General features: G+C 41.5%; 2 protein-coding genes across 4 annotated transcripts in view; one reads left to right on the top strand and one right to left on the bottom strand.

The window, feature by feature from the left end:
* The window catches only part of TPP2 (tripeptidyl peptidase 2), a 76,179-nt gene extending 72,427 nt beyond the window's left edge, over window positions 1-3,752 (top strand). For both annotated transcript variants that reach the window (XM_046664310.1, XM_046664311.1), the window contains 2 exons: window positions 1,059-1,178; window positions 2,833-3,752. In XM_046664310.1, coding sequence (XP_046520266.1) covers window positions 1,059-1,178; window positions 2,833-2,922 — 210 coding nt within the window. In that variant the 3' untranslated portion in view covers window positions 2,923-3,752. The remainder of the gene's footprint in view (window positions 1-1,058; window positions 1,179-2,832) is intronic.
* An 8,901-nt stretch (window positions 3,753-12,653) lies between these two features.
* Window positions 12,654-22,951, bottom strand: METTL21C (methyltransferase 21C, AARS1 lysine). 2 transcript variants are annotated; one of them, XM_046663808.1, is made up of 5 exons: window positions 22,863-22,951; window positions 20,549-20,705; window positions 17,015-17,166; window positions 14,295-14,412; window positions 12,654-13,335 (listed from the first exon to the last, which is right to left on the bottom strand). In XM_046663808.1, the coding sequence occupies exons 2-5, from the start codon at window positions 20,676-20,678 to the stop codon at window positions 12,941-12,943; spliced, it is 795 nt and encodes a 264-aa protein (XP_046519764.1). In that variant the 5' UTR covers window positions 20,679-20,705; window positions 22,863-22,951; the 3' UTR covers window positions 12,654-12,940. The 2 variants fall into 2 exon arrangements, with proteins under 2 accessions (XP_046519764.1, XP_046519763.1); XM_046663807.1 differs by lacking the exon at window positions 22,863-22,951 and adding an exon at window positions 21,340-21,390.
* Between the last annotated feature and the right edge of the window lie 556 nt (window positions 22,952-23,507).

Below are 23,507 nucleotides of genomic sequence, written 5' to 3'. Positions count from 1 at the left end.
TGCGTGCGTAGAAGGAACTCAGTTTCATTCAGGACACTGAAGGAGTCAGTATTGCACCGAGGTTAAGAATTTGGACCTGACCTCAGCCCCCTGGAGTGTGAATCCTGCCTCTGCCACTTTCTCTGTGTGACCTGAGGCAAGTTACTGAATCTGGTGCCTCACTTTCTCATCTGTTGAAGGAGGATAGTGACACTGCTACACTAGGCTTTTGTGAATGAGTGTTAAGTACGTAGGAGGGTCTCAACAACGTTTGCTGTTGTGGCTAACCAGAAGGCTCTCACATCTGCCGTGTACCAGACACTGGGGGCGCGGCTGGCAAAAGATGAGTAAGAACCTGGTCCAACAGCAAGTCGATAGACACTTGATGAACATCATGATAAAGTTGTTATAAATAGTTCTCTTTCTGCCCTAGTACTACAGTGTTGGGGCCATGCATTACATTACCTGTCTTTTTACTACGTTTCTAGCAACATTTGTCAAACGTTTTTGCAGTTTGGCTCTCGAATACAAATAAATGTGCTATGATTCCCTTCTTTGAGGACATTCTCCACATTCTAAAAGTGAAGCCCCAAAATACAAATAAATGGTTCCAAGTATATCTGACAGATGCAATAATTAAAGATACAAAGCTTGTACAAAAGGAAGTAGTTGAAATTAACATGTTTATATAATCTAATGCTTTTTTTTATTTTTATCCTCTTGCAATTTTGATAAATTATAGTGACTTCATAGTTTTGTGCTTCTATCTTAATTTGCAGTTTTGTAATCATTTATGTTAGCTTTGCTTTATTTTGCATAAAGAGGTGTTTTGGTATGGATTCTAACAGCTAGTGATTTATCATAATAATTTTCTTCCCCCCAGTAAATTATCTGTTCTGTGGAATACCTAGTTCTTTTGAAGATTTAATTGTTTTAAAATTTTTTAAAACTTACTTGATGTAACATGTTCATCTTAAAACCTACATTTCTGTTGCAGCCTTAACTCTTTCATTATTAAAGCTATATGACTTAAAATGTAAATATTTCATAGGTAAGCTTTGTCTTGTTTTTTGTTATAGGTTTTGACATTTGCATACAAACATGCATTAGTAAATAAAATGTATGGGAGAGGCCTTAAATTTGCAACTAAACTTGTGGAAGAAAAGCCAACAAAAGAAAACTGGAAAAATTGTATTCAAGTAAGTGATATTTAAATTGTCACTGTTGAGTATCGTTTCAGTATTGCATAGCGACAAGATAGCTAAAAGGCCTTATGATAGTGGTGTAACGATACTGACTTTATCCTGACTGATTAGTACTCTAACGTAATGTGAACTATCAAATAAATGCATGAGACATGGTCAGTAAGCTATTTAAATTTTTAAAACATGTTTTACTCCTATCTAGGAAGCCTGTATTTAGCCTCAAATGTTTTTTAACAGACAAAAATGCATCATGTATTTTGTATAGTTAAAAGACAAAGTTTTCCTTTATGAAGGAAACAGGTAATTTAGTTTAAATACGTGTTGGCTCAATTCTAAAATGGTTGAACTATTATTAGAGTTTATATTTGATTTTAGTCTTCATTTGAGATGATAGACCATTTTGTTATTTTACCGAAGATTGTATTATATGCAGAGAAATTCTGTGGTTGAGCTTTCCATACAAGTTGCTTGTCAAGTGTAAAAACTTACTGAATTCAACGGAAATTATTTGGACCTCGCCCTGTCTTTGGACGCACATAATTGGTTTAGGCCTAAAGGCTGTCTGGAGCTTGGGGAATGTTGGTTGGGCCAAGTGCAGCTGAGGGATTCATCTCTGTATTTAAGGTAGTCCTTGGATGTAAAACTAACCAGTAGGTTCCTGTGGAGAGTTTTTCTAATTAGTATAAACTGTAGGTTATCTTTGTGCCTTCATCAGTCAGTCCAGCTCTTATATTTGTGAACCAGTGATCCACCTACACGTTCACATCAAGCGATGTCTTATAACTTGTCTCCTCTCTCTTCTGCTCCCCTACTGCCTGATCTCCCTACCCAGCAGCCAAAAATGACGGCTTTAGTCACCTACCAGTGAATCTCCATCACATTTGAAGTGAAATGCAAACTCCTCAGTGCGGCCCACATGGCCCATGTTATCTGGCTCCTGCCCTGCTCTCCAGCCGCATCTCACATCACACCTCCCCTTGCGCTCTGCTTGTGCCGCGCCAAACCCCTCTCGGCCTGGCTGAAAGAGCGAGGCGCTTTCCCAGCAGAGGCCCTAACTGTTCCCCTGCATGGAAGCTCTGTCCCACATTTACAGAGTAGGTTTTTTCTTGTCATTCCAATTTCAACTTAAATGTCACCTCCTCAGAGTTCCCTTTCTTGACCATCTCACTTCCTAGTCAAGTTCTATTTTTACTGCATACATGATATATATCAATTTTTTTACTTACTCATCTATTTATTAATTTGCTTATTGTTTGGTTTTCCTGAGTAGAACATAAATTTCCATAAATGAAAGTGAAAAGTGAGTTTGTTCAGTGCTGTTTCCTTGATGCTTATAACAGTGTTGGACTTAGAGTAGGTGCTCAGAAAAAATGAATGAAAGGAGACCAGGCTGGTAGGAAGGAAGGAAGCAAGTGAGTTAAGTCAGAAGGAAAGTTGCAGGGGTGGTGATGACTGCCAGGCCAGGTGGGCTGGTAGGAAGGGTGATTGGTAGGAAGGAAGGTGGCTGGGTGGGTTGATGGCAGGTTGGGGGGAGGAAGATTTACATGCTACTACTGTATTATTACTAAATATTTAATTCAGAATTTACCCGAAAGATTGAGCTTGAAAAATCTGTTCTTTAATAATATATCCTTGTGTTTTGTTATAGCTGATGAAGCTGCTTGGATGGACCCATTGTGCGTCTTTTACTGAAAACTGGCTCCCCATCATGTATCCTCCTGATTATTGTGTATTCTAAAATAGGAACCAGGACTTTAAATTTTAAAAAAGAAAGTTTTATAGTGAATGGATATAAAAACAAATTTGTCGCATTTTTAGTCTAATGCATGTTTTCATCCGCTATCAAATACCAGTTATTAAAATGATGTGTATTTATCAGAGAATTCGCTGTGTGGCTTAATACATGTAAACCGAGACCTCTGACATCATGGTGTTTTCTTAATGCCTCACATTGCTGGCACCGGGCCATGCCCTGTCTGCCAGCACCAAGGACTTTCAGTTGGGTTGCAGCTATTACATGCATGATAGGTTTTAAACCATAACTTTTAACTGCAAACCAGTAAAATTCTGTTTTTTATTTTATAAATGAACAGGGTTTTAACATGCTTGACTTTAATTTTTTCAATTGTATGAAGGCCTTAAAAAAGCTACATTAAGCGTAGCTGAAATTATTTATTGGACTAAAAAGTAACAGAACTTCATTTTCAGATTTTTTTTTGGCAAACGTTTACATTCAATTAAGGGGAAAAAAATGAAACCAGCACAAATAAATGGGTGGCAATTGCTGGAGCATAACTGCTTCAATAAATCTTCATTTTGGAGTTATTTCAGGCCAATCATTTTTAACATCCTCTTGACGTGCAGAGCATCAGAATGAACTTATTAATAATAGATGTATAAGTGCCAGACAGCTAAATCTTTATCAGGTATTGTAAAGATACACATATGGTATGTTTATTAAAGTTGAAATAATGTAAACACGTGAATAAATTGCAAAACCAAGATTACAGTACACCATATCACTCTGATACCTTAATTTTTTTATAAATAATAAAAGTGAATATTGAAGCTTCTTAAAGTTGGTCTTAATTTCTCATGAATAAAATTTGGGGTTAGAACAGAAATATTAAATCCATTGACAAAAAATTCAACATGAGATTATTTTATAGTGTTTCTTACAGGCTTGTAATTATTTAAATATATTTCCAATTCTAATTATGTGATTAACTTTTTTATATGTGTAACTTTTTATTGTTTCTATCTTTTTGGCTACTAGCTTCTCTCAACCTTCCTCCAAAACATAAACAGACACATATAGATGATATAAAAAAGCTTCTACTCACTTGTAGCAAATGCATGTGTGTGTGTCTGTGTGTGTGTTTGTATGGTTTTTAAATCTTGTTCCCTTAGGATTTAATACTGCAAAAGACCTACCAGTAATCTTCTCTGGTCATTTATAACTGGTTTTTGGGTAACTAACCCCTTTATCTGATGAAAACGTTAGAGCCTTTATGGAGAAATACACATATGCATGTAAACATTTTGCACACAATTTCTGAGCCATGTGGAGTCTGAAGTCCGTGAACAGCCACATGCATGTTCCCTCACGAACACACGTCCTTTCACCTACACACACACAGGTCACCATATGTACAGTTTCAGTCCAATAAGGAAATTGAGAAGCTCAGGAAGGCTAGGGTGACTTCCTGAGGTCATACTGCTGACTGAGTGACTGATTGATTATTAAATATAGAACCTGTTTTACAACCCAGGTTTTGCCATTCCTGGCTAGTGCTGCTTGCTTGCACAGAGCTCAGGGTCAGCCCGAGGGGAGAGCTTGGGTCCTTCTCAGGTCTTTCCCGAGGATGTGCACAGCCCCACGACGTGTGTGGCCTTCTAGATCCCCAGGGATATGTCAGAGCCCCTACGGACATCTCATTCTCCAGCATTTTCTTTTAAGTTTTTTGATGAGTCCCAATTGTTATTCACCATCTCAGGCAGCCACAGAATTACAGAGTTGCCTGTGATTATCTAGACAAACACCCCATGGGAAAAGGCTTCTTGGCCTGAGAGAGATCTGAGTCCTGTCAATTAAAGTCGGCCTCGCACTTGGAGTCTTCTTGGGAACAACCAGACAAGTCAGATGATGACAGTTCTCTGGGAGTGAGCTTTGAAGGAGTGCCCACCCTCTCCAGCCCCCTCCAGTGATCGCCAGACTGCTGGTTTTCAAGGCTGCCGTGGAGATGGGACAGGTCAGGGCAGGTTAAAACATCACGAAGTGCTCTCCTCTTACCGAGACTCAGCCATTTTACATGAGTGAACATGCCTCAGGTTGCTCCATGCCTTTGGTTCATTTCCAGAGTTTTGAAAAAGTTGCTTCTGATTGTTTCTCCCGTTCTACCATGGCTTTAATGGAGGAGAGCATTTTCAGAGGTGCTTTCTCACTAAGGAATTGGTGCACCGTGTTCACTGATGTCACACTTTTTCTTTTTTTAGCACATGAATTTAGTATCCAATTTTAATGTAATCTTAGGGTTAGAAACTTGCTGGTAATACTTTTGTTTCAAAGTGCTACCTTCTGAGTTATGTCAAGATACAGTAAATTCTAGGATTCTTCAAATATGACTTATTTTTACATAAAGGCATCATCATTCCTAAGCTCCCTAATTTCCCACTTTATTCCTCAGGTTTTGGGTTTTTCACTGTATTTTTTAATTTGAGGGACAACTTAAGCCCATGGCGGGTTTTGGATATACTCTCTTTTTTGAGAAAAGTGTAGCGTTCCAGGTGTAATAAGCAGCTGAGCTCTCCTGCCAGGCCAGGTCACAGCAGCCTGACAGTCTGGTGCTGCGAATTGGTGGGTTCACAGCCCTCCCTCACTGGTAGTGAAAAGCAGACAAAAGAGGTGTGTGTCTGCGGGGGGAGATAGTGACTAATGGAGGTTCAGGACAGCATGAAAATTTATAGGCAAGTGTTTTTTAAAAAGGCTCCCTAAAGTACTTCTGGTTTTCTTTTATAACAGGAACTTCTGTATCTGTAATTTTTACTTATCTCTTTCCATAGGGCTAAAGTCTCAGATAAAATTTTAGAATGATGATTATTAAGTTTGCTATGGAAATTAGAGATGCACCCACAGACTGGCAAAACCTGCTTTGAACTGAGATTCCTAGAAAGACCGGTTCCATCAGGGGACCCTAGGTAAGCGATGCTGTGAGCTGCGGGCACTTACACGAGGTGGCCTCATCAGCTTCTGCTTTCTGTCTGGATCACACTGTGTCCCCACGGGGACAGCTGGACCAAATGAGCTCCAGAAGATGTGCACAGTAGAATCGTTACTGTTTCTGTGTGATTAGATTAATGCAGGAGGTAAAATGGTGCTTTAAAAAGTCAGGGAGAGTTTTCCTGTTTCTGGTAACGGTGGCCAATGTTTGCACCACACCCACTGAAAACAAGGGAGTCAGCTAGGTGACAATCACTTCGTAAAGAACAGTAGAGATGGTTCAGGGTGTGTGCTCAGTCCTAGCCCCAGGGCCCTTTTCCAGTGACAGGAGGCAGCTCCCAATTGTACTGATAGGAGTTTTGCCATCACGGGATTTCTCACTTCTCCCTTAGTAGGTGCTTCCCAGGATAACTTCCCTTTGCCCCGGAAGAGCATTGCCTGGTCCTCTCCTGAGGCACCACGAATCTCAAACCTCTCCTTCCAACTCTTGTCCCCTCCTCACCTCCCCACCAAATCTGATGATGAAATGTCCTGAGACCAGTTGGCTGGACGGCCCAGCCCCGTCTCTGCTCACTAATCCTGACTCAGGCACTGACAAGCCAAATCACTTGACGCCATGGTTTTCATCAAGAAAATTAAGGTGGTGTATGTCTGTTCCAAGTCAAAAATCATTTAATTTGAGTTAACTGAGTCTTTCTCTCAGCAGTGTTTCATTGTCTGTACTCTCAATGGCCCAGCATTAAACTGTATGTCTTTGTCTTTCCCTGTAGGATGTAAGTCAGAGCGGCATGCGTAGAGGGATGGGAAGGAGGAATGCTTTTCATTCTCCCACTCTGAAAAAACTCGAGAGAATTTTCTAAGGAAGAAGAAAGTAAGAAATAAGCTCTAAGCTCTATTAGTCTGAGCGTAGTTAACAAGAAGAGAAAACTACATTAGTAATAATTGAAAAAGGATACTAGGAAAGAGAAGGAAGGTGTAACTACTGCCCTAACACAAGGGCTTGGGCTGTCCCACCAAGAGACGACAGGCCACACCCTATTCTGCGAAGGTGGTGTTTGCATTTTATTTAGAACCCCTGCTTTTGTGAGAGGATTTCAAAGAATTAACAAACAAGTGTATGATTGATTCAAGTCATGTCCTCTTGAGGGTCAAACATGAGTGGCTACAGTTGCAGTATCAAGGCCAGATGCCACAGTTTTCACTATGCAGGTGGGCCTGCCTGCATTTCCAATCGTGTAAACCAAATTCATCCCAGAATCTGACCATGCCAGGTCATATCCAAAACGTGACTAGAATACAAAGCAATGGGAAATATCTTTCATTTTATGTATGATTTTAAAAGTTACTAACGTATGTCTCAGTGATTCTATGTGCCAAGCTACCTAAAACCCAGTGGTTTCCAACAACAATCATTGCTTTTCACTCAGAGTGTAACTTGGGTGGAGTTTGATTTAAGCTGGGCTTGGCTTGGCTGGTTCCCAGCCCGAGTCACTGAAATGTACAATTTACAGGAAGAACAGACACTAGAGGGACGTATGAAAGGATACCCTGGTGATGCAGTCAGCATAATGCAGCAGGCAGGAATGCTACAAGACCGGAGCCAACCCTCTGGCACAGCAGTTAAGTGTGCACATTCTGCTTCTGCGGCCTGGGGTCAGCCGGTTCAGATCCCGGGTGCAGACATGGCACCACTTGGCAAGCCATGCTGTGGTAGGCGTCCCACATATAAAGTAGAGGAAGATGGGCATGGATGTTAGCTCAGGGCCAGTCTTCCTCAGCAAAAAGAGGAGGATTGGCAGCAGATTCTGGCTCAGGGATAATCTTTCTCAAAAAAAAAAAATGCTACAAGACAGACAGCTCGGCTTCTTCAACAAGTTAAGTGGCAAGAGGAAAAAGCAAGATGGAAGGAGAACCTGTTGATTACAAGAATTGAGACATGCCGATCAATCATTTAATCAAACGTGGACCTTCTTTGAGTCCTGATTCAAACTCTAAAAATAAATTTCATGAAATTTATGAGACAATTGGAAATTGGAACACTGGATTTTTTAATATATGAATAATTTTAAATTTTTTAATATAAAAATTTTATATAAAATGTATTTTAGATGTGATAATAGTATTATGGTTTTGTGTCTTATATAGATATGAACAGAATATACAGAAGGAAGGGTGTGTCTGTTGTTTGCTTTAAGTTAATATAGGAGCAGAGAGAGAGGTGGAAGTATCTGTGAAATGAGATTTGCCATGAGATGAAAATTCATATGGGGATGAGGATTCATCATACTTTCATCTACTTATTTAAACAGCATTATTGAGCTATAGTTGCCATACAATGAACTGCACATATTTAAATTTGTCTACTTTTTATATATATGTAAACTTTTCTATAGTAAAAGTTTAAAGACAAAGATTCTTTATAATGGCAATCAGTCCAGATTTCTAAAAAGGCAGGCCTCTATCCATTTAGAAAATGAGGGGCCGGCCCTGTGGCCAAGTGGTTAAGTTCATGCACTCCGCATCAGTGGCCTGGGCTGCAGACCTACACACCACTCATCAAACCATGCTGTGGTGGCGTCCCACATAGAACTAGAATGGCATACAACTAGGATATGCAACTATGCACTGGGGCTTTGGGGAGGAAAAAAAAGAAAAGAAAAGAAAAGAAGCATGGTCATTATATCCCTTTGTCCTGGGAGTGTGAAAGCGATCCATTGGTAAGTCTAGGAAGAAATTTAGGGGTCAGGTCCCATCGCTATAATTTTCTTAACAAATTTCTCTACGTCATGTCCTTCAAAGAGATTTGAAAGAGAATTTGCAAAACATTTGGGACAAACCATGAAATTTTTAAAAACTGCTTTATTTCATTTTAATTCACCAATTTTAAGTGTACAGTTCACTGTCTGCAGTGCAACCATCAATACAATCCAGTTTTGGAACATTTCCATTGGCTGTAAAATTTCCCTCCTCCGAATTTGTAGTCAATCTCCACTCCCACCCTTAACCCCAGACGGCCAATGCTTTGCTTTCTATCTATACAAGTTTGACTTTTCTATACATTTCATATAAATGGAATCAGGCAACATGTAGTCTTATGTCTTCTTTCGCTTGGCGTAGTGTTCTTGAATTTCTCAGTTATTCGTTCCTTTTTATTTCTGAGCAATATTCCATTGTATGATGGACCACATTTTGTTTACCCATTCACAAGTTGATGGACATTTGGATTCTTTATATTTGAGGCTATTACGAGTAATGCTGCTATGAATATTCATTTATAAGTCTTCTGTGTGGGCGTGTGTTTTCATTTATCTTGGGTAGATACATAAGAATGAAATTGCTGAGTTTCTTTTTAACATTTTAAGAAACCAGTAAGCTGTTAAGTGGTTGTACCATTTTACATTCCCACCAGCAATGTGTGAGAGGTGCGGATTTTACACCACCTCATCAACACTTGGTATTGTCACCTTTTTAACTTTGGCCATTCTAGTGGTTGTGTAAGAGGATCTCATTGTGGTTTTAATTTATATTCCCCTAATAAATAATGAGCTTATTAGATATTTGTATATCATCTTTGGTAAAGTTTCTATTTAAATTTTCAAAAGTTTTGCCCATTTTTTCTGTTGGGTTGTCTGTCTTCTTGTTGAGTTGTAAGAGTTTTTATATATTTTGGCTAAAAGTCTTTTATCAGATATATATTTTGCAAATATTTTCTTCCAGTGTGTTTCTTAATGATGTCTTTTGAAGGACAAAAGTTTTTTTTTCTCCCCAAATCCCCCCAGTACCTAGTTGTATATTGCAGTTGTGGGTCCTTCTAATTGTGGCATGTGGGATGCCACCTCAGCATGGCCTCATGAGGGGTGCCATGTCCACACCCAGGATTCTAACCCATGAAACCCCAGCCCCAGAAGTGGAGCGCACAAACTTAACTGCTTGGCCATGGGGCTGGCCCCGAAGGGCAAAAGTTTTCAATTTTGATAAGGTCCAGTTTAACTTTCTTTTTCATTTATGGGTTGTGTTACTGGTGTCTTTATCTAAGATATCTTTGTCTAGCCCAAAGTAACACATTTTATCCTATGTTTTTTCTAGAATTGTAACAGTATTTAAACACTCTTTAGGTGTATGATCCATTTCAGTTTAACTGTCACATATGGTAGGAAGGAAGGTTCAAGCTTCGTTGTCTTGTATATGGATAATCAGTTGTTGTAGCACACTGGTTTAAAAGACTATACTTTCCCCCATTGAATCACCTTGGCTCCTTTGTCAAAAATCAGTAGAGCACACATGTGTGGGCTGATTTCTGAACTCTCTTCTATTCCATTGACCTCTCTGTCCATCCTTATGCTGGTATCAGCTGATGTGATTACTGAGCTTTACACTAACCGGTGTTTTCTACATTGACTTGTCTTTGCCGCCCTTGCTCACCAGAGACAGAGAAGCAGCAGCACATAGAATTGGGTGGAATAATCAGGAATCACCACGTGAACATCAGAGCTTGCCACACAGTATCTGGATATGAAAGATATCCTGCTCTTCCCACAACTTTTCTTCTGCTTTTAGGGACCTGATCTTGTAAGTTCCATATCCTAAGGGAGGGCATTGTGAAAGGCATGTTTATTTTCTTTCTCTTTGCTTAAGAGAAGGAAATTAAAGCATTTGTCTTGGCCAAGAACTTTATTTTTTTTGGTGGGGGTAGGGGTCACAATAATTTCCTCTGCTTATTTTTTCAAGTATTAGTTTCAAAATCAGGGAAGTACTTTTACCATATAGACTTTGCTGTTAGTTGATGAACACATTATTTATCATAAAAGAAAGAAGAAATTTTCATCTCTATCCAGAGAGATTGAAGACTGTTTAAAAACATTGATCACTAAATAAATACCCTAGAGACTCAAATTCTAATATGCAGTAACAATAAAGGAGAATATAGAGGCAGCTAAATCTTTGGAATTGTATCTAGAATGCTTATTTGGCCTTTAAATTCATAGATACTTATGTTAATTGGTTTACAGTTGGCTTTAAAGTTTAAGAAATACCAGGGACGGGTCCCATGGCCAAGTGGTTAAGTGTATGCACTCCTCTTCAGCAGCCCAGGGTTTCACCGGTTTCAATCCTGGGCACGGACATGGCACCACTCATTAGGCCGTGCTGAGGCGGCGTCCCACATAGCACAACCAGAGGCTCTCACAACTGGAATATAGAAGAACAAAGAAAGAAGAAAACAAAGAAGAAGGTTGGCAACAGATGTTAGCTCAGGTGCCAATCTTTAAAAAAAAAAAAAATGAGACCATCTAAACATAAATTGTACAGGGAAACACCTGGCCTTCCCTCCTGTGTGTCTCCTTTAAAAAAAAAAGAAAGAAATACCAATGTGTGTGTGTATTAAGAAATACCAATGTGTATTAGTATTAGCAACTAATACTAATTGTTTTCTCAATTACTACATCTTTAAAATACCTCTGATTTCTTGTAGAGCAAATCTTCCCACCAGGTTCGTCTTCAAGAATGCCTTGACTCTTCTTAGACTTGATCTTTATATAATTTTAGAATCAGTTTGACAAGATCCACAAGAAAGATTACATGAAACTGCACGTGATCTATTGATCAATTTGGAAAAAACTGGCAACTTGATAATGTCTTCCGGTGCACAAGCTTGGGGTGTCTCTCTATTTACTTGTTATCTTTAATTTGTCTCAATGCGGCTATACATTTTTGTAGAGTTCTTGTATATCTTTTGTTAGATTTATCCTAAGTATTTAATATTGCTATTGTAAGTGATATCGTTACTTAAATTTCATTTTCTAACTATCTATAGTTCGAATTCATAAAACCATTGAGCTTTATATATTGACATTTGGCAGCCTTGCTGAACTCTTAAAAATTCCAATAGTTCCATTGTAGATTATTCCCAGTTTCAGGAGTCAGCAAACTATGGCCTCCAGGTCAAATCAACCCATAGCCTGTTTCTACAGGGTCCACAAGCTAAGAATGGTTCTTGCAGTTTTATAAATCATTGTAAAAAAAAAAAATTCTACACAAACAGTATGTAGCCTGTAAAGCCTAAAGTATTTGTCATCTGGCCCTTTCAAGAGAAAGTTTGCTGGCCTGTCTTATGTAAACGACAGTCGTATCATCCAGGAACAGTGTTGCTTTTATTCCTTCCATTCTGAATTTGCAGGTTTTATTTCTTTCCCTTCCTTTACAACATTGACTAAAATCTCTAGTAAAATATGGAGAAATGGCATTAGCTGGAACTTTTAATTCTTCCCCTGTCTCAAAGGAGAAGCCTTTAACATTTTATAATTATGATGTTTGTTTTACATTGTTTTGTAGCCTTCCTTTATGAGAACAAACAAAAAGTCCATTCTTTCCTACTTTTCCAAGAATTTTAATTATAGATCAGTTATTAAAAAAAAAAGCAGACAATCCAGAAATCTAACTTGAAGTGGTCCTAGACAACTGACACAAAAGGAGAGTATTTGTAGAGTAACTTCTCCTAAGAAGTTCCTAAGACAACATCCATTTCCTCATTCCAGCCCTGTTTTGGTATTTTTCACTTTTAATCAATGTTAAGCCTGTAACTGTTTCCTGTCACTCAGTATTCTCTCCCTTTGCTACAGTTAAAATGCATATAAGCAGCTTCTTCAAATTAAGGCACAAGGACGCTGTCAAGCTCAGTTTCCAACATCATGTGACAAAAGTATATTGACAAGTTTAAAACCGTGATCTACAGCAGAAATAACAAGGGGAAACCCACTTGTGTATTAATTTATTCTTGTCAAATTTATTAAACTTTTGGAAGCCAACAAAGCTACTTTTCTGTTTTCATGTTATTCTTTCCGAATGTTTAGATGAACCAGATAATCTTAAATAGGTTAGTCTGGAAAGCGGCTGTGATACTGAGTTATATCTATTCTAGGCATATGAGTTATTTTTATGCACTATCTTCTCAATCTTATAAAAGAAGTCTTTTATTAACAATACAATTTCTAACACTGCTCAAAAGACACACTAATGTTTTGAGAGACATTTGTTTAATTTAGTCCCATCTTAGTGTTCCTTTAAAAAGTTTGACTGATGCCTCTGGAAATTCGGCCAAGAGTGTTGTATCAAAAACTTGCTTGAATTTATCTAAAAATTCATAATCGGTGCTGAATCTGAACTTGTTTGCCCAAAGCAACACCGTCCCTGGCTGACAAAGGTACACCATGGTGGTGAGCAGCTTGTCCAGGAAGTAATGGTGGTAGACCACGTCAGAGGCCAGAACGTAATCGTAATAAAAACTTGACTTGGGGAAGTTTTGTTCCAAGCCCTCTCCCCACACCAGTTCTTTCACTTCAGGCAGATGTGCTGTACATTTTAGTGTGTTCTTTAAAAGATTGTATTGAAGGTTTCCTAGGACATCAGGCAAATCCGTTGCTGTGACTTGAGCTCCTAAGAGAGAAAGAGAAAAATTGTAATTACCTAGAAACATTTGGGCAGCCACAGTGGACATACACTCTCAGGGAGAAACACAGAAATAGAACTGGGCTTCTCAGCCTTGGCTATTGACAAATGGGCTGGACATCTTTGACATAATTCTGGCTGGATAATTCTTTCTCGTGGGGAGCCCTGCCCTGTGCACTGCAAGATGTGTGGCAGCCAACACTGTAAGTTAAACAGCGGTGCAATGTTGGGAGATTTCTGGATAATTAGCTAAACATACTAAGATTCCTAGCATTATTATATTAATAATTCATAATGTTCTTCCTTCTAAAATTGTATTTGTTTGAAGATTTTGTTTTTCTCTTATATGAAGCGTTCAGCACCCAGTTCTTTCCACAAAGGATAATCCATTTTGCATGACTTTCCCCGCTGCCTAACATCGTTAAATTAATTCTTAGGCCTTTTAAAGCTAGTGACTAGGGTTCACAAAGTAGATCAGCGTATTTCCAGATTGGTTTTAAGAGAAGAACTGTAAGAGTGTAGGCAGAAGTATGCCAGCTTTATACCCACTTCTTGCCCAGTAGCCCAGGAACTCACAACCTGCATTTGGGGTATAAATCTGTCTTCATCTTATATTAACACACTTATTTTCTTTAAAATCTTAGTTGCAGCCCAAAGCAGGACATAATAGAACATAGTGTCTACAACAGGGATTCAGGGGTCACAGCTCCAGAACTTCAGCTTCATCACACAGGGATCAGTGGACTGAGCAAGTTCCTTAACCTCTCTAAGATGCGATTATCTCATTTCTGGGATAACAGCTTAGGGGGACATTTGGGGGAGATTCAGTGAATGAAATCCTGGCCAGGCACCTAAACCAGAGCCAGTCATACAGTAAGCACTCACTGTCATTGTTGTCACAGTAAAGGTCTTTTGAAACAAGGTCAGGAAGAAACAAACACACAAACCTAAAATACTGGCCACAATGGAAACAAGGCCTGGTCCAGCACCAATTTCAAGTATTTTAGCATCTTGGAGATTCAGTTCCTCTGTGTGTTCCTCCAAATACTGACACAGAGCCGTTGCCTAAAAAACATTTGCAGTTGTCACCTGGGCATTGGAACATTGGAAACCAGGAGATCCCCTTCCCCACCCCGAGTTAAATTCTAAAAGACATCTTATTGATAGTGTCAGTTTATTGAGGGGTTCGTAAGAATCAAAATATACATTCAATGCCATATTCTGACCTCTGGAATATGAATGTTACAATATGCATCAAAGGAACTGGAGAAACAGATTTGTTAAATTGCCTATATCAGAAGACTCTGGGTCAATCTCCAGAAATAGGAAGATCAGCTGAGCTCTTACAAATCTGTGAAAGGAAGCCTAAAGAACAGCAACTTCTTCCTCTGGTTTATTCATGTCAGGCCTCCACCTGCTTTAAGAATGTTGCTGCATAGATTTCTTCAACACCTGCCTCCTGACTCCTTTATCAAAACCCAGGCTGGTTAGGGCTTTGACTTAGTGCTCAGAACAGTGCTTCTCAAACTTCAGTGCACGCGCAGATCCTCCGGGGCCTGGTTAAAGAGGCACATCCTCGTGCAGTAGGTCTGGGGGCTCAAGACTGCATTTCCAACAAGCCACCAGGTGATGTCAATGCTGCTGGCCTGTGGACCACTCTTTGAGTATTAGCAGAGAGATGTTAAAAAACATATTATATGTGAATAAGTTAAGGTAGCTTTTTATACAGAAAATCAAATGTCCCTTTCCTTCTTTATTCGTTCTCTTCTGCCTCCACCTTCTTAACCTTTTTAGAAGAGATAAAGGATATGCAATTTGCACTGATTCATGAGGTGTTCACTTTTATGCCAACAGGGTAGCAGTTAGCGATGTCATGGATCCGAGGGCCTGGGGGAAGTCGTGCACGAGGAAATTACTTGAGTTGGGAATGTGAACACTGAGATGGAAAAACAAATCGAACTCTCTAGATTGTGTACACTTTTAGCCTGCATCTTCCTACAGATGCTCAGGACTCGTTATGACCCCACTTTCTATTTTGAGCCTGGCTGCAGAGGGGGGCAGCCAGGATTATTTGAGACATGCTGCTCTCACGATGGCCGGTGGCAGGATCCGGAGCAAACTAACCCCATAGGTCACTCCCTCTCATCCTCCTCTGTTCATACTGAGCAGTCACACGCCAAGACCAGCATGACATGGTCATCTCTCCTCTCAAGGGACTCAGTGTGGGTGGGGCAAGGGGCCTGTAAACTGATTCTAAACTGCACGACAGTGGGGGACAGGGAGGTAAGAGGCCTGCAGGAGGCACTACCGGGTACTCAGGGGAAGCCCAGTGACAGGTGACGTGCATGTTGAAGGATGAGTGACCACACACAAGGAGGGGGCGACACACCAGGCAAGGGGCAGCAGGTGAGACAGCAGCAAAGTGCTGCCCACTGCAAGGAGCTCTGGGGCGGGACGGGAGGTTGTGAGGAAAAGAGTCTATTGGTTCTTGAGGAGCAAGGATAATTATTTCCTCTGTGGGGGTTTCAGTATTAGGAAGAGTGTCACCTGGGGCCATCGAGAGGACATATGCTTTGAGGGCTTTTCTGAAGAGACCCCCAGGCTTCCTCCCTCACCGCTGGCAGAGACCAGCCCACCCAATGCTCTCTGCAAAGTCCCCACCCGCTCCTCAGGCCTCGCAGCAAACTCCTCAAAGTGACCTCTCTCACAGCATGAAGTCACACAGGAAAAGGGTGTCCTCCCACTTTACATAACCCCCATTTTTTGCAGCTTTCAGGAAACTGAGGTCCCAAGAGAGGCCAGCGTTTGGTGCATGAAAGCCTGAGGCCTTATTAAAAATGAAACAGGCCGGTGGACCACTGCTCTTTCTCCGTTCCTGATCTCTGATACCCCTGCTATAGTGGTCCATTTGCCAGACATACTATAATAGGAAGCTGTGGAGTCGTTTGGTGGTTTTCAAACTTGTTGTTAAGCTAAAGAAAAGCCTTTGTTTGAAGGAAATCAAACTTATATGCATAATGCGCAGAGATCAAGCTTCCTTAGTTAGGGGGAGAAGAGGGTAGAGCTCTGAGAGCCTGGAGCCCTTTGTCCCTCCCTCCCCTCTCCCCCCTCCTTCTTCTCCCCTCTCACTTGCCCCCAGTACCCCAGATGGCCGTGAGGAAGCACCACGGAACCTGTAATCATGATGTCTCAGTGTGCGGTCCCTTGACGGCAGGTCTGCATTGCCTGGGAGCATGCAAGAAATGCAGACGCACAGGCCCCCAGACCTGCTGAATCTGAACCTGCATTTTAACATGAACCCAAAATGATTCACATCCATGCTAACAATTCATATAAATTCAATTCATTCATATGACTTCAATTCAATTTCATAATGTTTCATATGAACTTTCATCTTGCTTCCTGATATATTCAAGTTTATTTTAATGTAAAAAATAATGTTTCAAGAAACATAGCATAGAGGAAAGGAATGCTTCTGAGAGACATGCTGCGTTTTTGCGGAGCCTGAGCACACCACCCAATCCTCTAGGGGCTGAGAATTGCCCGTCAGTTGGAGAAGCACAGAATGCAAAAGCACTTGGCAAATCATCCAGGGCAACACAGATGAACGAAATTGTTATTATGGTCCTCAGAAATCCTGACATCCCAAATGTAACGGTTTTCTCACCCCTGGCCACACCACCGCTCCGTAACTCTCTATCGATTCTTGAATGACAATCTTCTTGCCTGCAAACAGATAGTGCTCCTGAGTGTAGCTGGCATAATCAGTAGGAACAAATTTCTGGAGACTCTGAAGAGATGGTTCTATCTTGTTAGACTCTGTGGGGCAGAGAAAGTAGATTCCATGATTTGTTGATCCAGTGTGTACACGAGGTACAAATGGCAGGAGGGGAACAGGTTGAGCAATCTTCCCACAAAAAGGGGATAATGCCAGCAAATGGGCACAAAACTGAATGATATGGGGTGACAGGGACGTGGATTCAGATGTGACATTTTTACAATATGATGAAATACCAAAGGCTGCCCTGGGTCCTTTCCTGTGTTTAGGAGAGGATGGGCGAGGAGTGGCTCCATCCTACCCTCTGTTTTGACGACAGGGGGAAGATAGCTTATTAGCCGAATGGCACGAATGAGCTGTCTGGAGAAGGAAGACCTAGGCAAACATGAACCTGCCTATTTTTAGGTCTTGAAGTGAAGTAACATTCCCACATGTTGGCTGGAGCATGCTCCTTAAACCCTTCCTACAACTGCTCCTCAAAAGGTACAGGTCACCCAAAGAAGAGCCAGCTCCACAGTCCTGGGGGAGGTTGTCAGATGAGCTCTGGGTATTAAGTTACTATTGCTTTAAATACTCCTTTACTCTCATGACCCACTCTTGCAGCTCTCAAATATCATATAAAATGAGAGGAAAAGAGCGCCTGATCAGGGCTGACATCACAGAAGCACAAGTTCTTGAAGGCTTTGCAGAGTGTTTCAGAGTGAAAAGAACAGGGAGTAAAAATGTCAGGAATGAAGGTGCTGAGCAGGCACACTTAGGGGCCGTCAGCAGAAGAGGAGAAGCTGTTGGTACCAGTGGGGAGAAGGAATTAGCAGCGAGGAGCTTGTGGGGGAAACCTGCTTGAAACCTGCTGTTGTTGCCTGAGATACGCCCAGGACATTTTTAACCATGGGTGGAATGTGGGCTTTGGAAAATAGCAGAAAGGAGCAGTCAGTTAACGTTTGAGGTGCTCTCACCAGAAACACGTATACACTTAAGTTGGGAGAGGAGGAGGCAGGGGTGGAGGGCAGGAATACAGGGTGAAGGGTAACGGGCCTTTGAAGAAACCTAATCAAGAGTGCAATGCACCCCTCCGAGGCAGGTCCGACAGGCCGGTTCAGTAGCACTGATTTCCACGTGCACCAGAGCAGTTCTGTGCTGTTGCCCTGCAAACCTTTTAGAAGAAGTTCACAGTGAAAAAGCACAGAAGTTTGGAGTAAGCATTTAGAAATGCTTACAACAGGGGCCGGCCCCGTGGCCGAGTGATTAAGTTCACGCGCTCTGCTGCAGGCAGCCCAGTGTTTCATCAGTTCGAATCCTGGGCGCAGACATGGCACTGCTCATTAAGCCATGCTGAGGTGGCATCCCACATGCCACAACTAGAAGGACCCACAACGAAGAATATACAACTATGTACTGGGGGACTTTGGGGAGAAAAAGGAAAAAAAAATAAAATCTTTTAAAAAAAAAAAGAAATGTTTATAATAATTTGGCCATGTCTTTTGAATCTAATTACAAAGAAACGTGTCTTGTGTTTTGTGTGTATTTTCATTTTGTTTTTCTAGAAATTCATTTTACAAAAAAGTGTCAAAACAGTCTTTGACCACAGCGTGAGCAAAGGGACTGGTTTGTAAACTCGCATGACGGATGTCCACAGCTCTTCAGAGCACTGCTCTGGGCCCCAGGTTCCGATTTAGTGTATTCCACCCCGGAAGGAAAATTTCCTGCCCTAACCGGAAGGGTGAGCTCCAGAGATCTGGGTCTTCACTGAACTTGCAAGAATCTGCCACTAAATAGTGGCCCATTCAGCCCTAGACACTGTCCTTTCCTGTCACATGTCCTGGTGGAGGCCGTGGGGGGGCTGCAGGGGAGGGAAGGAGACCTGTGGCCCTGGCCTACTCTTATTATGGGAAACCACTGACATCTAACAATGCGAACCCAATATTTATGAATGACCCAGCTTCCCCCACAGGACTGAGTACCAGAGGTTGACTCTGAACTCTGTTTCGGAGACAATAAGAAGGCAAAGGAACGGACTTCCACATGTTGGTAAATGTTTAAGAACCAGTTTGGGGTGAGGAGAAGCTGCACTGATTCGTAGGGTTTGACGATTACCCTGGTGTAAATACTCCCACTGTTGCGATTTCAAACCACCCACGGGACGTCACTGGGGAAAGATGCGCAGCAGCACACCCTCACGTGGTGTTTCTGCCACACGGATACAATGGACGTCAATAGCCTCAATAGCATAGATTATCGTAAAATGATTCACGATGAGTCGTATTTATTACTTGCATTTTGTCCTATACTTTTGCCTTTTATATAATCTATTTAAATCTAAGTATATATAACTTAAATGTCAGTAAGGGCCATTTTTAACAACCAGCTCACAAAATTCCTGAAATTGAGGAGCTGGTACAGACTGGTCGGTACCAGGAGTCGGTACAGGGCTTCTCTCCTTTCCTCTGAGGCTTTCCTCACTGCAGTAGGTGACTCAGAGCAGCCAGACCATCAGGGACTCGTGCCAACTCCTGCAGCCTTTCCTCCCCCCACCCTCAGGATGACCCAGACTGTTCCTCCTTCCCTCCTCCCACGTATCACCAACTGGGGACTTATTTTTCTCTTGGGACTGTAGGAAATGTCAATGGACTGATTTTGAATGGCTCATTTCACAGGGAAATAAACCAACAAATAATAAGCTGACGGTTATACTTCCCCAATCAACAATGTAAAGAAACATGGGCATATAAATATTCTCCTATAAGACCCTTTACATTCTACTAAGATACAGAAATTTATGTTTATTGTGCATTAAATATTTTCATGTATTGTATATATGCTAGCCTGATAGTTTTAGAGAGATCAGATTTTAGAGGTAGGTAGAGTTGCGTTTTTGTGTAAAAAGTTTAGTAAAAATAAGTAACATCTTAGTAGCGTTGGAACCAAATTTTACCATGTTAAATGATTGTAGGAGTTTCAAATGCTCTATCTTGGACTTTATGACAGCATTTGTTATGTCTATTATCTATTTACTACTGAGTCCCTGTCCAGAAAGGCAGCCTTAAGGGTTACATTGTCTTAATGAGAAGCTACACTTCGATTTACAAGGATCCACTGTATGGCGTTGGGCTAGGAATAAATTTTAGAAAAAAGCAGAAATGAATCTAGATTTTGTTTCTTTTTAAAAGTTTTTGTTACAAAAAATATAAAAATCTGAGATTTACAGACAAGATAAAACAAATTTGTGGACTTTGATAAGTAAATAATAAAAAATAGGATTACTTTTAATGCTATGCTTATGCTTGTATAAAGGCATTTTTCTACCACGCTTCATTATTGGAAAAATCTAGAGTTAAAAGGAAATGGAAATTCTTGTCACTGAAGCCCACCGGAAAATGCCATCACCAGGAAAAGAGGTGTTGAGGTGAGGAAGAAGGAGATTACCTCCTGGGGGTCCGCCGGTGCCATCTTCGTGGAGCACCCCCTCCTCCTTCGCCTCTAACCAGCCATCTGGGGTGCTCGGTCCTTCGTTCAGGTGCCCGGGCTGCTGCTCGGAGCTCAGACACACATCCATAATTGGAGCCGGCTGGAGAGGAGAGAACTGCACAAGACCGAGGTGCTCAGCCCAGGCTGTCTGAATCTCCCGGAAGGCTCTAAAAGGTGCAGCTTATCGCTTTAGTATCTGCTGAGCCGAAAAGAACACCTGCTTTTCAGCTTAGTTCCCTAGGCGAGCAAAGTGGCCACCCGAGGAGCTGCCATCCTGGTTTTGCAGAGCAAAGTGGAGGGAGACCATCAAACATGACCAAACCTGTGCTGTGCATGAAGAAATGCAAAAACAGAGCAATGGTAGCCGGAGGACAGGCACTACGTGGCTGAGCTCTAAAATGTATTGCCAATAGCATCTGGAACTAAATCTTAAAATCTGGTCCAGCAGTAAGTACCATTGCGAGTACCTTGTGGATTGAGGGGTTAAAGACATCATGGATGAGAAGCTGGGATTTGGACCAACATAGGGCTGCTCCCCTTTCATCTGAGGCTTTATCGCAAGACAGTAGAAAGCGCTGGGGGCTGAGAGCCAGGAGCCTGATTTGGCTCCCTACGCTAACACTTGGCAACTCGCTTAATCCCCTCCGAGCCATTTCCTCATCAGCAAAAAGGGGATAATAATATCCGCTAACCCCCAGAGCGAGAAACAGAAGAGCGAAAGTGATTCGTCCAGCACAGGAAAACTCTACCTGTTTCACAAAAGGCGACCTGGCTGTTGGGATCATTGATCTGCATCAAAATAGTAACACCTGCCCTGACCACAGGACCCATCGGGTTGTTGCCAAGGACCGTTCTAGCGCCTTAAGGGTATCGATTCATCTAGTCCTTACAACAAACCCCGTGAAGTGGACACTATTATTGTGCCACTCTCGGATGAGAGAAATTCAGGCACAGAGAGGTTAAAAAGCAGCCCTAGAGCTGGCCAGTGGGAGAGATGGGGTCAGACCCAGGAGCTCCAGCTGCACAATCTACCTTCTTAACCACGAGGCTGGACACAGCTTGAGATGCCTTCCGTCAGCCTTGGGTTTCCTGCCCTAGTTTGCCCTGAAAATACTCATAATCCTTAGCTGTCAATGACGTTTTCTAGTCTTTTTCACAAAATGTAATTGATTTTCCTTATTTCCGTGTACCCTCCTGAGTTTATTCTCCACGTGCAGAGTCGCCTCATCTTATTGTTTCAGCCCACTGAGGATAGTAGCTAAACACATCAGCCACGCCACTACTAGCCAGCTGACCTAAAAACCAACACGAAATCCAGCCACTGGGTGTTGACTCACTCCATCGAGCAAACGGACAAGACGCAAGGAAGAGTGCCAGCCCCACAGCCAACACAATCCCATTCCGCACCTGGAGAGGTTGTGTGTCCCTCACATTAATGTGCCACAGGACTTCAAGCAAATGCCTTTGCTGTGAAAGTAAGTTAGCATTTTCACTGGCTCTGGAATCAAGTAGTCAAATATTTACTCCAATTCTCCAATTCATCAACCAGCCAAGCATGCTCTACCTGTCTGTGCTTTGCAGGAGAAGTTTTTCTCTTGTAGATAATTACTTGCACCTTCCTACAACTCCAGGAAGTTAATTGTTCCCGCTAAAAGACAACAGACTGGTTGTTTATGAAGACGCAGAGCATCTTCAGTGCAGAAGGCTCAGAGCTGTGATGTGGGCCGGCACTTGAATCTTGGCTCTGCCATGTACAATCTTTGTTGCGAAGGTAGATAATGGTGAGACCTGCCTCACATGGTGGGTGTAGGAATTGAGAAGTAATCTACACAAAGCCTCTCACACATGCAGTCTCAACCGCCATCATCTCAAGAAGCTAGAGATATTCTGCACTACAGCACTCTGCAGGACTTCCATCCAGCACCACAGGACTCTGCGCATTAAATTTAAGACGTTTCTTCATTTTGCCCGCAAGGAAAGAATCATTTTCAGTCAAACATCAGGTGGCACTTTCCCTCCTGAAATGAATTGCCTCCCTCCCCCACCATTATAGTTGACATGAGAAAGTAACTTTTTCCCAAAGACAGCTGTGCATTGAAAAGCAACCTAGAAAATAACTACAGTAATCTACCTAGTGTTCATCATTAGTTGCACACATCATGTGTTATATAGCTTATGTCAGTATTTACTAAAGAATTGGGGAGTTTTTAAAATGACTCCTTGTTAGTAACCTCAAAATAATATTGAACTGTTAGTTTAAATATATCTTTACCTTATGTAGCGGAAGAGATTGAGATTTCTGTGCACACTTTAATCCCCAATGTTTTATATAGATCTGCACCTGAAAGGATTAGCATTTTATGAACAAAAGCCAGCCAGTGGGAGTCCAAGTTATTTAGGGTAGCATTATCCACCAGTATTCAGACACATTACTTTACTGGTATTTCCTCTCTCTTTCTCTCTTTCTCAATTCTCAATTTTCTCTCTCTCTCTCTTACATACACAAACACAATCCTTGCAACGTGAAATGGAATCACCCTCAAAAGATTCAGAAAATTACTCCAGCAGAACAGAGGCTGTCTTCTATGGTATCCAGTTGCTGTGATGTAGTTTAAAATGTAGATTTATATTTCACTTTCAAAAGAAGTAGGAGTTGGATAGTTGGCGTTTTGTATGGACCTGCAGACTTTGTGCTCATTAGCCAAACTCCTGTGGCTGAAGAAAGGGGCGTGGCAGCTGTGGGCTCTGCCCTAAAGTCTGCTTCTAGCAGCAGAAATCACGGAAGACTGCCAAGAGGAGGACAAGAGAACAGCTACCCACCAGAAGGGGCGTGAGTCAGAGGCTTCAAGTCGGATAAGGGGTGTTTAGTTGGGGCAGCCGTGATTAGGAAATCAGAAAAACTCTTCTAAGAAAAAAG

The sequence above is a fragment of the Equus quagga genome, chromosome 6, assembly GCF_021613505.1.
Source record: "Equus quagga isolate Etosha38 chromosome 6, UCLA_HA_Equagga_1.0, whole genome shotgun sequence".
Taxonomy (NCBI): domain Eukaryota; kingdom Metazoa; phylum Chordata; class Mammalia; order Perissodactyla; family Equidae; genus Equus; species Equus quagga.
This window is presented reverse-complemented; position numbering and strand designations above follow the sequence as displayed.